At 53.8% G+C, this 13044-nt stretch overlaps 1 protein-coding gene across 1 annotated transcript in view; it reads left to right on the top strand.

Annotated features, from left to right (window-relative positions):
* Positions 1-4552: 4552 nt before the first annotated feature.
* The window catches only part of LOC108548531 (MKL/myocardin-like protein 1), a 100795-nt gene continuing 92303 nt past the window's right edge, over positions 4553-13044 (top strand). Inside the window, 3 exon segments of the mRNA XM_017901537.1 lie at positions 4553-4646; positions 4747-4964; positions 7880-8067. Of these exon segments, the coding sequence (XP_017757026.1) occupies positions 7986-8067 (82 nt within the window). The 5' untranslated portion in view covers positions 4553-4646; positions 4747-4964; positions 7880-7985.

Genomic DNA, 13044 nt, shown 5'->3' with positions numbered 1-13044 from the left:
AGGGAGCAAGAGGAAGACGAGGAGTACGCGTCGGTCTCAACTGGGTCGATCACGATGCTCTATAATCCAGCAATGCCGCCGACAAATGGAGTGCTAAATAATCTCTCGACGAGAGTGGAAAAACGAGCAATAGGCCGCGAGGGTCCCGAAGCGGAGAGTCGCTCGGGTAATAAGTCATCGAAGAGTATCGAAGACGATCCTGGGACACGTATCTCCGGCGAGATCCGGTTCGCCGGGGCAATTTTGGAAATTGCCACGATTAATTCTCGAAATTACGAGCATTTTCTCTTCGAGTCCCTATGCACTCTGCATGGACGACGTTTTCGGGGACCTCTGTCGCGGGGCCTGGTCGGATCGACCGATCTCTCGCGTCCAATCACGGATAATCGGTGCAAAAAGGAGTCCGAGATCTCGGCTTCGACCAGGGGAACGAGAACGAGGGGAAGAGGCGTAGGATTTTTCCTCTTTCCACGGAAAGCTCGACGGACGCAGCGATTCGCGAGCGAGAGCCGGTCGATAGTAGGAAGAGCCCTGGACTCGCGGCGGTTCTCCGAAAGGGCCGCGAGCCGGGGAAAAAAGGAGAGAAGAAAGGGGGAAGCGAAATCCCGAGGCAAACCGTCGCCGTTCTTGTCGGCCAGGCAGACGGCAGCAAAGGGGAACACCCTGTACATGCCAACGACATTCCCGAAGTGCAGCGTGCAGTTTTTCGCGGCTACCAGCGCAGGCCCTGACGAGAGAGTGACTCACGGGCTCCGCAGTCGAATGCAAGGGCGAACACGCACGTGCTCTCTCTCCTGCACGCACGTCAGTGAGCACGCACACGTGCCCCGCGGCCTACCTGTGCACGTGTACGCTCCGCCTGTACAGGGTGTTTATCGCGAATCGGTCATGCTCGCGGGGTTAGGTTTCGATAATCGTTCCGGAGTCACGGGGCTCGGACGCGAAGGAACGAGGCCTCCAGGGGGGTTTAAGTTCTTAATAGGAGTACCAAGTTTGGCTGCCCGCGATGTATCCAATTGGGAAGATTGGCTGGTTCGTACCTGAGCTGGATGTCGAGAGCAGCCTAAAGGTCCGAACGTTGACGCGATGGGACTGTGCCATTCTTAGGTGTCGAGGTAATATTGATTCAACGGACCCCCGACATTCTTACTGTAAAAGGTACAACAAAGCGCGTGGAATAACAGCCACTTAGGGGGTACTCGCGAGAGGAAAATGGCGTGGACCTAAAATCGCCACCCAGTATAAAACGCACTCGAATTCGTGTGGACGCGTACACGTGTACGTATACTCGCGAGCATGTTCCGCTGGACGGGCTCGTCAGTGTGCAAGTGGATCGAAGATCGAAGCATCACGAGCGAGAGGAAGAAGAAGAAGGAGAAGAAGGAGGAGAAGAAGAAGAAGAAGACGCAGAAGAAGAAGAAGAAGAAGACAACAACGACGACGACGACGACGACGACGACGACGACGACGACTAAGACGACTACGAGGGACGAGTGGAACGACGGTGAGATGCTGCGTGGAAGAGGGAGGGACAAAGAAGAGGAGAGAAGCGCGAGATTTATTTGCCCGAATTTCGACTGGCGGCCGATGCCGTGGCCGCTTCCAAGGAATGCATTTCGCATTCGGGGTCTTCCACGGAATATGTTCTGCGACGGGGTTGAGGTTTCTGCTTCGATCGGCTAAACCAGTCACCGAGGTTTGTTATTGTTTTCGGGGGCCACGGACCGTTCTTGCGATACGTCCCTCCTTCTGCGAGTGTACCTCCTTCGACGGACTAGTCGATCGTGTCGGCCACCACTCCAAAGACCGGGCTTCCAGGATCCCCCGGTTCTCCATTTTTTCTCCCTACCGCCCCGCGCGAGCAACTAGCTCGCCCCATCGTTCTTCCCGCGGCCTGGGACTGCGTGAAACCAGTAGTGGCAGCTTATTCGGATGATGTATGATCGAGGATACGCGTGGTAATTAGTATTCCATCTCGAGAAGGATTCGAGTCGTGTATCTCCATATTATCGTAATTATGTTGAAAGAGGACTCGCGAGTGTTCCCGGCGGGAACCAGTTGCCGATACGTGTCTCGAAACGGCGTTACGCAGCCGGCGCTAACGCAAGCGCCTGCCTGCTGCTTTCGTGTCGAGCGCCATTTCGCGTCCCGGTATTAATCGAATCGATAAAATCCGGCAGTCCGCGTGGTTACATACGCCGGTTGGACACGGAATCTGAAATTCTAAAGGGGGCCGAGCGGGATCGCGAGCCGGAATAAATCGGTTTCTCTGGTTGGCTCGCGCGGTCGCGAGCAGGATCCAGCGAGAGAGGATCGGAAGGCTCGCGGACAGAGCCGTGAAAGGTGTCGTTAACCGAAAGGAACAGTCGAACCGGCCACGAGGCTGTTTGCCGCGTTATCCGATCGAGGGATCGGCGATCGACCGGTGATGTATCGTTTCCGATCGGCCTCCCCTCGAATCGGCGCTATTAGGCCGTTGGCATCGGTTTTTACGCTCGAACCGAGAGATTCCGAGGCACGGGCGGGCCTCGCGATGCGTGTCCCGTAAACGACGGCATGCACAGCGTTTAACTAATGTGTCCGGGACCGGTCGGGATCGCATTGATCACCGTTCCGAGACTAGATTTATGTCGACGAATGATTCACGGCGTGATTTACAGCGGATTGTCCGGCGCGCGCATACTGATTGACCATTTATTCCGCTCTCCCGGCATCGCGGCCCACTAATCACTTATTGGGTTAAGGTGAAATCTCGGAGACCGGGACGTCTCGAGGCTTCTCCGACGTCTGCTCGCCGAAAGTGACCCGTTCCGATTCCGACTCGGACCACTCCGGTCCAGAGGGGATACCCCCCGTCGGAGGACTTCCTGGTTCCATTTCGCCGCCACGAGCGAATCTTCCCGTTGCGACGCGAAGAAAGTACGACCACAGCTGTGTCGTGCTTCCTCATCGGGTCTCACAGGGATCCTCGACCTCCTTTTGGCCCCCCTCGTCTATTTCTCTTTGCACCCCGCGAGTTTGATTTTGGAAAATGTACACGCGGATATTCGTACCCCGTGATCTTGTGTCTGTTGGCCACGGTATTACTCTGTCTCTTCGCGTCGGTTCAGAAAGTAGGAGTGTATAGGATTCCCGGAGAGGAAGTTGGGTTTAATGGCAAGTAATAACTGTGTATGCGTCCAAGGAACTGCGAGCAGCTTGAGATCGATCCAGAACCACTTGGTACCGATGGTGTAATAGCTGGAGGAAGGATTCACTGGACGGACCACCATATGATTCGCACGCCGACGCAGAACGCTGTCACGTTTGCATCGCGTGGAGGCATGGGCCTGCTTAACGAAGGACCGCGCAGAAAACGGCGTTTTTCCGGCCGGTTACTTAAGAGTCTCGAACATGGTCTGGCTGGAACCCGTGTTTTCTGTCGTTTTTTTTGCTCTTCCTCCTTTTTCCGATCTCCGTCTACCCGATTCGTGGCTCGATCACGAAGGCAGGGCACGCGTCTCGCCCGTAGAATGTCGTCGTAACGAGGTGTTCCACCCCTCCGACCCCTCGGGCGTCTCCCCGCCACGATGCCGAACGAAACCCGGTGCACAGGGACAGATTTCTCGTCCTTCGTCTGCTTCGTGTCCAGAGGTGATCCCTTCCAGCGGCAACCGGCAGGGACGAACGTTTAAATTAGGCAGGGAATCCCGTGGAATCCACGAAAGAAACGGAGCGGCCGGCATTCCGTGAGGTTTTGATACGCCTTCGGGCTATTGGTCGTCGGGGTACCATTAGCCCTTATGCGGTGGGAATGACTCCTTAGGGCCCAACCGGTCAGCCTTCGCGCGGTGGGTCGTAACCGCTTGCACACTCTAAATCCTATATTTAATCGCGGCGAATTCGTCCGGTGATCGATGAGGTCGCCGATCCGCGACGATCCGCGTTCGATAGAATTGCCAGAAAAACTTGGACTCTCGTTCGTTGCTGCACCAGCGTGTTTTATCGCTCGCGCTGCGATAGCAAACGATGCGTCGTCGATTGGGACCGTATCGCCGCCGATGGGATTTATGTTGTTGACTCTGCTCGTCGGAGTCGATCGTTTCTCCCGGACGAGGTCCGACGACGCGCGCACAGTCGGCGAGAAAAAAATAATGCCTCGGTACGGCGAATTTTATCGACGCGCTTTTACCGGTTTACCCGCCAAGGTTCCCGACCGTTTCCAACCTCGGGAAACGCAGTCGAGGCGAAACGCGAGGCTCGTACCTCGATTTTCTTCCACGAGCAACGCCATTTTATCGAGCGCGCGCAACTTTCCTGCTGGATATCGCGGAGAGCGTGCTTTAAACCGCGTGCCCCGACGTAGCCAGCTGTTCGCTAACTTTCCAATCGGCCCCGGGTGCCAGTCACGCGATCTCGATGACCCGCGGTGACCCTCGGATCACCTTGACCGCCAGTGACGCGACCTTGATGACCCTCGCGCGACCCCCGACTAATGACTCGATCACTTTCTCTCGTTACGGTGTTATCACACGATGTAACCACGTTCTGTTTCGATGTTCGCAGAGTCTGGCCACAGGTTGGACAGCGGCTCCCCGTTCTGGAGGATTCAGCTCGATCAGGATCTTCTGGACACCATCAGCGCTATATACCCGGAGTGGTTTAAGGTAAGCTGCTTGTCCTTTCCCGTCCCCCGTGTCGCCCGTATCGATGGCCCTCGAGCGTCCTTGAACGAATCCCGGATAACGAGGTGCGCTCCTCGTGCAGGACTATACTAACACCCGAGCCTCGACTTCCTCTTCGTCGAGCACTTCCGGTGGTCAGTTGAACACCGAGGGCATCGTGGCCGCCGACGCCAGCGCCGGCCTTGATCACAAGGTCGCCAAAGGTGATTCCAAGTCGAAGTCGAAGGCCAAGAAGGCGGACAGCCTGAAGGACAAGGAGAGGGACAGGAAGGAAGCCAGACGCGAATCCAAAGACGAGAGGTGATTAGTCCCGATAAATAAACACCGACCACCATAATCCCGCTTCTATATTCCCCATAGCGACTGACCCCTCCGAGCAGCAAGCTCGCGAGCCCATTACCGAAGAACGTCTGTTCAATGCTCTAGCCAACCTCGACTCTCGAAGCTTCACTGTATCGATTTGCCCTAAATGATCGAGAATGTATCTCCAGGTCAAACATCGCGCAAATTTCAACCCCTTCCCGCGCCGTTTAGCTCGACGAAATTCGGGCCCAAACGGTAGGCCTCAACGCGCGGTACACAGACCAGACTGATGCTCATAAACAGTCGCAATACTTGCGATATAGTCAGTTTTACGCGATATTACTATTGTGGAAGGAAACTCTGATCTTTTTTCCTTTTATAAATATTATAAATATATCATATTTTATAACAGATGACAGTTTGGAAACTGTATTTAGAAAAATGTTCCGTTCACGTGTCCGGCTCGTGATATTCACGTTTGGGCTAAAACTTTCATCACGAGTCAGACTCGTCAAAATACGGGAGGGGGTTAACGCTTTGACTGCCACGTTGGTCATATTGAACAACATCGAATGAAAATTGACAGTTAATGCATTTTGGATATAACCGCTAATTAGAAGATACTTTGAAATGAAAAGTGCCTCATTCACCGATTACAAATTTTTATTAGAACATCGAAGATATATTAGAACAAATCACACGTGATTTCGGCGTGGCAGTCAAAGGGTTAAACGAAAGCTTGGTCACCAGTGGCGTAGCTAGAACTTTCGACCCGATCCGTTAGGTCTGTCTCTCCTGGCAGTAGGTCAAAAATGTGGCAAACTCGGGACGATCGGTATGTCGTACCGTTACCAGTGTACTCCTCCAAGACCGCCTCTTAACCGTTTGTCTCCCAAGCAGCGCGATCGCGCTGTTCAGATTTCATGTCGAAGCGTTCTTGACAACTGATGGTGCGTCACCGACTGTCGAAGTCGAAGCGCTATCGCGCCGCTTGAGATTTTTGGACGTAAAATACAAGAAGCGCTATCGCGCTGCTTAGGTCTTCTCGTACTCGCTTTAAAAAAGCGCGGTCGCGCTGTTCGGGCTTCGCGGACAGTGTCTTTTCGAAACCCTCTGGGACTCAAACGGTTAATCCAGCGATGAAAACCACCGAGTCAACGTAAATACACGGAATCGTGGCAACGCGGTGCCCTTACCACCCCCTAGTCTAGCTACGTCACTGTTGACTACTATTCGAGTTTGCAGCGTGGTTATTTCCGAAATTATCGCGTTACGACGTGTAAGGTACAATGTTGCAGTCCGCGTGACGTTGCAAACATACACGAGGAGTGGTCTGCCATTTTGGAAGCAGCGCGTGCCGCTTTCCCAGTGCATCGGCTTATTATTTCTATCGCGTGGTCTGGGCAGCGCGAAGTTGGCCACGATAACCGCGTAATCGGCTAAATCGAGGTCTCCATCGACGATCCACGGCGGATCGTGCTCTCGCGATTTAACATCTCCGCGTAATCGTCGCGGCGCGTGGTAAACGCTTTAACCAGCACCTTCCTATCGGCCCGACGACTGACGAGCGATCTCCGCTTCCGAGGACTTTCTCTCTCGAGCGGGTCGAAGCGTTTCATCGAGCAGCGGCAATTTTGCCCCAAGTTTCCGCGGTCCCCCGGTGCCCTTATCTCCTCGCCGGCCGTTTTATACGCGTACCCGCCTCGAATGACCCGGTTTTACGCTTCGAGATATCGCTGCGCGAACGACCGGCGCGTATATCGCGGATCGAGGCTCGTTGCACGCTTTCGTCGCGAGATAAAGCGTATCGATGTTATATCGCGGCTTATCACGCGCGCTAAATCATCTCGCGGAACGCGCGGCCGCGAGGATACGAGCTGCGCGCGGCAGTAACGTAAATAACGCTTAATAAAGCAGAAGATAGCGCGGTGCCGCGTGGATCGTAACAAAGTTGCCGGGGCTCGAAACTGCCTCCGCGGACGTGTTTTCTGATAAACTTTAATTGGCTACTTTTGTTGGCATGGTCCGCGTCACGGGAAAAATCCGCGTCTCACGGCCAAGACGGGGGTCCTTAGCGATAAACGAGAGATGCCCACGAGTGGAAGTCGCGTGTGCGAACGCGTCGGGGAACGAGTGTTGGACCGATCAAGTTCCGGATGGAAATTTGTGGACACGAGATTATGGATAAGACACCGCGCGGCGAACGGTGGCGCGATTCTCGGCATACCTACGAGGTGATACGAACCGATTACCCGGTTATACGGTCTAGCCGTCTTCACGGTGGTACCCTGCGAGGTGGTTAATTTCTCGTCGATGTAAATAATCCCGAAGATACTGTCTCGAGATACGGGGGAAATTCCGAGGACGAATAGCGGACGGAGTAAACATCTTCGTTGGTTCTGAGCGGATCCAAAGAGGGGGGACATTGGTTGCAATGTCGGAGAGCTCGTTACGCGATTCCGTTGGGGAAAAACGATCGTGCGATGGGGATCTATGAGAACGGTCGGAGAAGCGAGTCGGTGGATACGGTAATATCCCCGAAGGGTTTCTTGCCCGCTGCGGAGGGGTCAGTCACTGGCGGTCGGCGCGGAGAGGAAGAGGAGAAGAGAGCGGTTTTCGTCGCTTTCTGATGAAAACGTTCCATTCGGCTGGATCGAGTGTCGATTGATCCGTCATTCCTTCATCATCGACAAAAACACGGCCGGAGGATGGACTTGGGACCGATTGACACTCGTTTTGCCGGCGAGTCCTCCTCCTCGATCGTCCGTCTCATCCTCCCCATCCTGTTCCTCGACACGACGGCACCACGATTCGATGGTCGATCCGTTGGTCGGTTCGACGTATCGACGTATGAAAGATTAATTCACAAAACGGCACGTTTTGCTCGTTTCGGTCCGCGCTCGGACCCGCAGGGACGCTGGAAACGGTAAGAAAGGCACGAAGCCCTCGCCGCAGCAGGATAAAGCGGCGGACGTGGCAGGAAGGAAGACCGCGGGTGTTCCAGGATCGGGCGCAGAGATGGCCGAGGGTAATCAGTCGCCGCCGAAGGCGGAGGTCGACGACTCGCCGCTTCAACACGCCATGGATCGCAACAAGGAATGTGAGTACATTTACATTTTATTGCTCCCTTTTTGCACGGCTGCCCTTGTCGTCGCGCTTTATGACCCTTAAACGAGAACGCCGCGCCGGCGTAGGCTCCAGTTCTTGCCGGCCGCGAGCGATTCGTGTTTCGTCAACGATCCCGCGAGTCCCTCGCCATTTTCTGGACGATCCACCACCGATCCGATCCGATTCGATCCGATCCGTCGCCTCTCGGATCGCGTCTCGGCCGCACCGCCACTCACGGCGACGTTTTTATCGGGTCGCGCGGCCACCGATCTGCCTCGGACCCCGTGCAACGGTCTTCACCGTCACCGTGTATCGTCGATCGCGACAACGCTGCCACGACATCGTAACGGAAGATCGACGTACCCTGAATTCTATCGCTCGCCACGCCGGTTTATAGCCTGCCGCGAATCAACCTTCTTCTTTCCTCCACGCTATTACGAAAGGGACCAGGTGTGCCCCCTCTTCCCCCCACCTCACCCAGATGACAACCATGGAAACCGTAGTACGACGATGTAAACGATAACGCCTCGATATCATATTCGTGCTGTGTATAAAAATGGCGACGCGATTAAAAATTCGAGTAATCCAGGAAACGACGATGTGTCCCTGTGGCTGTCGACTGTTACATCGGAAGGACAAATCTCGTTCGCAACGAGCGAAGCTTCCCGTTGCATCGCGGGCACGTCCACGCCCCCGATAAGCGTCGATCGATCCCGACTTCCAGCGCGCGCGGAGGAGGAAGTGTCGGTCTCGACGTCCGGAATAACCGATGAAAGCGGCTAACGGTCCGCCTCGCGACGACGTTCGCTTCCGATCGGTTGCCGGTCGCGCGGCCCTCGGTTATTATGCACGACGGCCTCTGTAATCGCGCAACTTTGTTGCGTGCAACTCCACGTTGCAGTTATCCCGGCTGTCGGTGCCCGCGTGCAGCGGACGCCTGTAATCCGCGGACGGGCTCGCCATCTTTAACGCGGCCCCCGCCATTATGCCCCCGTTGCCCGTGTAATCAGTCGCTGGTTATAGCCGGCCGATCATCCACCGGCATCCGCCAACGATCCCGCGAGTCGGTGTCTTTAGCACCGCACCGATACCTGGCCTCCGATCGCACGCTCGCGTCGTTACCGATCGCACGATCCCCGATAACGATCCAACGATCACGCGCAATTTCAATCCACGGGAATTTCGCGTGGCTGCGTGTCGTAACTTCGCCATTTTCCCTCTTTAATTGCTACCGATCACGCGGAGGAATTTGGCGCTCGAAAGCTGTCAGACTCGCGAAATTCGTCCCATTTTCGAATTTTATTTTCTCCCAGTGTTCCAAAGTTGTTATTAGCGGGAAATTTTGGCCGTCTGGATCGCGCGTGATCGAATGGTCGGCGTGGCGGGTGCGATCGGAAGCGGGGAGGAGACGAGAGGTTAATATCGAGCGACCGGTCGCAAGAAAGTTATACCGACCACCGGCGCGAGCTGGACGTAACATCGTCCCGACATCGGTTCTCGCAACACCGTCGAACAACAATACAGCGAGCGGCCAGCAATAACTCATCGCGGCCGGAACGCGGCGCTCGACGCCGAGCCCAGGACGCACGCAACGATCCCGACGGCCCACGACGACGCGGCGGCGGCGGCGGAGGAACGACTACGACGAGCGAGACGGGACTAGCAGGAGACGCGGCAAAATGTTGCCGGCCGAAAATTGATTTCACCTCCGGCAAACGAGCCGCGGTTCGCTTTTTGCCGCGTTCGCATACGTTATCCCCCGCAGCACGCGAGCAACGCGAGTACGATCGATCGACGTATAAATACGTCCAGGCGGAGACGCGCGGCCGACCCCCGCGGTGCGTTTGTTCCGCGTCGGATCCTCTCTGCCCTCCCTTCTTGTCGCCGGTACGCCCGGGCGGATCGTAGCGAGTAGCCACGGGTAGATCCAGCGACGTGCCTCATTAAAGCCGCGGACCACCGGCCGCAGTCTTTAGAACGTCATTTTGTCGCGTTTATCGGCCGCCTTTTTCTGCAATTACTTTTTGCCAGCGGACGAACCGAGCTCTCCTCTCACGCACACGCCGGGCATCGGGACGCGTACGCGCCGCCGCTCGCGAACCGCGTACCTGCGGCCAGTGGCGTCGACGCCGTTTTTCCTCGCGAGCTGATATTTTTACAAACACTAGTTTCTCTTACCTGTTCGCTTTCGACCGTCGATTAAAATTCGCTGCAGTGGGTAGGTGATGTCGACTCTGCGTGACCAACTCGACGTTCTCAGAGTGATCGAAGTCAGGGCCACCCTACTGATGCTGCGTACCCCTGAAAACGATGAAGAGTTAGAAATTTCGGCAATTAGAAAATGATGGATATTTTATATAGAAAATTTTAAAATTATTTTTTAACACTTTAAACTCGAGAGGCGCCTCTCAGACGCCATTTAATCAGATTCTAAAGATAGATTTTAACACTAGGTTTACGGACACTATCTGTATACCTATTTCTAAGGACACCTGTTAAATTGATGAGTAAAGTAAACCACGTGCCTTTTTTTTAACGATTTGTTTAATTTAAAGACAATTATATATTGTATTAACAGTCTTAACCCTTTGCACTCGAAGATTTTTTGGTTGGAGAAGAGTCAAAAATCAAAGATTCTCTACTAAAAAACTGACGGTACTTTTTTGAGCAGTAAATAAAGAATTTTATTATAATAGAATTGTAGAATTATTTGATTTCGATACCCTGTACACTGTTACATTACGTTAAATTTGATATACTAATTAACATAGATCTTCCAAATTTTATGAAATGGTGACTGAGCATCACCTCTCGAGTGCAAAGGGTTAATATAAGTTAACTATATCTGTTACCGTCGTGTAATTGGAGCAACCCTTCCGTCAAATTGACAGGTTCCGTAAATCTGGCGTTAATTAATATATCAAATTTACGATTACTCAACGATGCGTGGAATATCGAAGAAAAATAATTTTAGGTCTTAAACACTTGCGAAGCTTAGAAATTCACGGTTGCACGTGTCAGAACAGTCGAGTGCAAATCACTTCGGGGCCCAAATAATACTGCTGGCTTCACTATCACTTTCCACTTTACAGTCTGGGATCAATACTGATAACTTTACACGACGAAGTGCAAGCAGAAAGTGTGCCTCGGTAAAGAATTTCGTTAACAATTGACGTGCCACGCACGTCATTTTTCTTTCTGCAACAATCACCTGACGACGTGTATAACAAAAGCATCTCGACGTGCGTGGCAAGTGGTTAACCCATTGACTAGCACGGTTTTATTTTAAAGAAAACGTGAAGTTTTACAAAATATAATGATCTAACCGTCTAAGTTATAATTTTAATAGTTTTAATAATAAAAATTGATAATTAATATGTTCTCTACGCTGTATACATTTTTCATTCATCCTTTCTAATAATTCCTAACTCAAGTGGCCATTTGTAGCCAATCTAAACTTGCAGCATACACTACGAGATATCTCGTAGTTGGCAGTCAATGGGTTAACGTGCATACGATTTCTTATTTGCAGAGAGTGTTCGAATTTCTATTTTCCTGTGACGAAAAAATTGCCGAGTGCAGAGTTAATCGATCGATGAAATTATCCTCGTTTTCGAGAGGAAGAAATATTGCCAAAGCGACAGTGCCATTTTGCCCGTTTTACCGAGCTGAAAATAGAAAGAACCGAGGGACTCTGCTCGCGAGTGCCTCGCAAACAGCGTCGCAGCTATGCGACTTTCCTCGTTCTATTTATTATACCATTAGGCTTTGTCCCAACGCATTTGCACGATACCCACGAGTATCGCGAGCACGATTCCGCTGCTCTCGTCCTTGCGCCGCCTAGTCGCGGCGCGTTCGAGGGAAAGCAAGCAGACTTCTCGCCCCCTGAGGCCAGGATCGAAGCGCGGCTATGTGGAGTATCCGGAACGCGGCGTTCCCGCGAGAAGGTTTTCCCGCGTGAAAACGGCGGTGGGCCGCTGCCCCCGTAATTCCGACGTCACTGTTCGGAGACAAGTTGCGCGCACCTTCTCCGGCCGCGCACCTGTGTGCACGCGTGTACGCGTCGCACACGCGCGCTCTCGCGGCGAGCGTTGCCGCGGTGAACGGAGAAGGAAGGAGCGATCGCGCGCGCGAATATTCGTGCGGACAGGTAGGTGTACGCCGGCGCGCGGCTGTGTGCTGGTATAAATATACGAGAGACAGGAGGCGTGCCTATTTATAACGGTGATATCATCGACGATTACCTACGCTTTCGCGTGGACAATCGTAAATTCTGCTGGCAGAAGGGTGCGGGCCGATTTGAGACTTTACCGGGTATCCCTCGCTCTCTCTCTCTCTCTCTCTCTCTCTCCTCGTCTCTCCCGCGTCCTCGAGATCCGTTCGTCTCGCTCTCGATCCCCGGGCCCACCGAGGACCCGTCTTTCTCCCTGTCTCTAAGTTATCTCTCTTTCTCCGCGCGGCGACGCCATTATCCGGACGGCAGGCCGGGTGTGACTCAAAAGTTCGAGACGACTTCGACTCGGGAACCGCGAGTAATTTAAGGTCGATTCGAGCCTCGATAGGCCCCGTGTGGGCACGGGATCCTTCGATAAAATTTACTCGGGCATTCTCCGCTCCTCGCGGTGCGTCCGTCCTCGTGAATTCGCCGGGACTACGCGACGCCGTGACCGGCCAGTGGAGGACGCGATGCTATCGTTAGACGGGGGGCCCCCGCCTGTAACGAGTTACGCCGCCTCGTCGGCCGGGTCTTGGCGTACGCGCCACCGGTTTATCGCGTTTGACGTTCCACTCCTTCCCGCCGGGCCAATATTTCGGGACCCAATTCGTAATAACGTCGAACGTATACAACGCGGGCAGGGGCCCGGCCACTCGCACCGCGCGGCCACGGGTCTGCGCGTTTGCTTTCGTTTCGCCGGTTTATCGCGTTTGCCGGACATTGCGCGCCCATACGGTGCAATAATTTCGGCAT

This window comes from Eufriesea mexicana, unplaced genomic scaffold, assembly GCF_001483705.2.
Source record: "Eufriesea mexicana isolate 0111107269 unplaced genomic scaffold, ASM148370v2 scaffold1623, whole genome shotgun sequence".
Taxonomy (NCBI): Eukaryota; Metazoa; Arthropoda; class Insecta; order Hymenoptera; family Apidae; genus Eufriesea; species Eufriesea mexicana.
The sequence above is the reverse complement of the archived record's forward strand: the minus strand, read 5'-3'. Positions and strand labels throughout refer to the sequence as shown.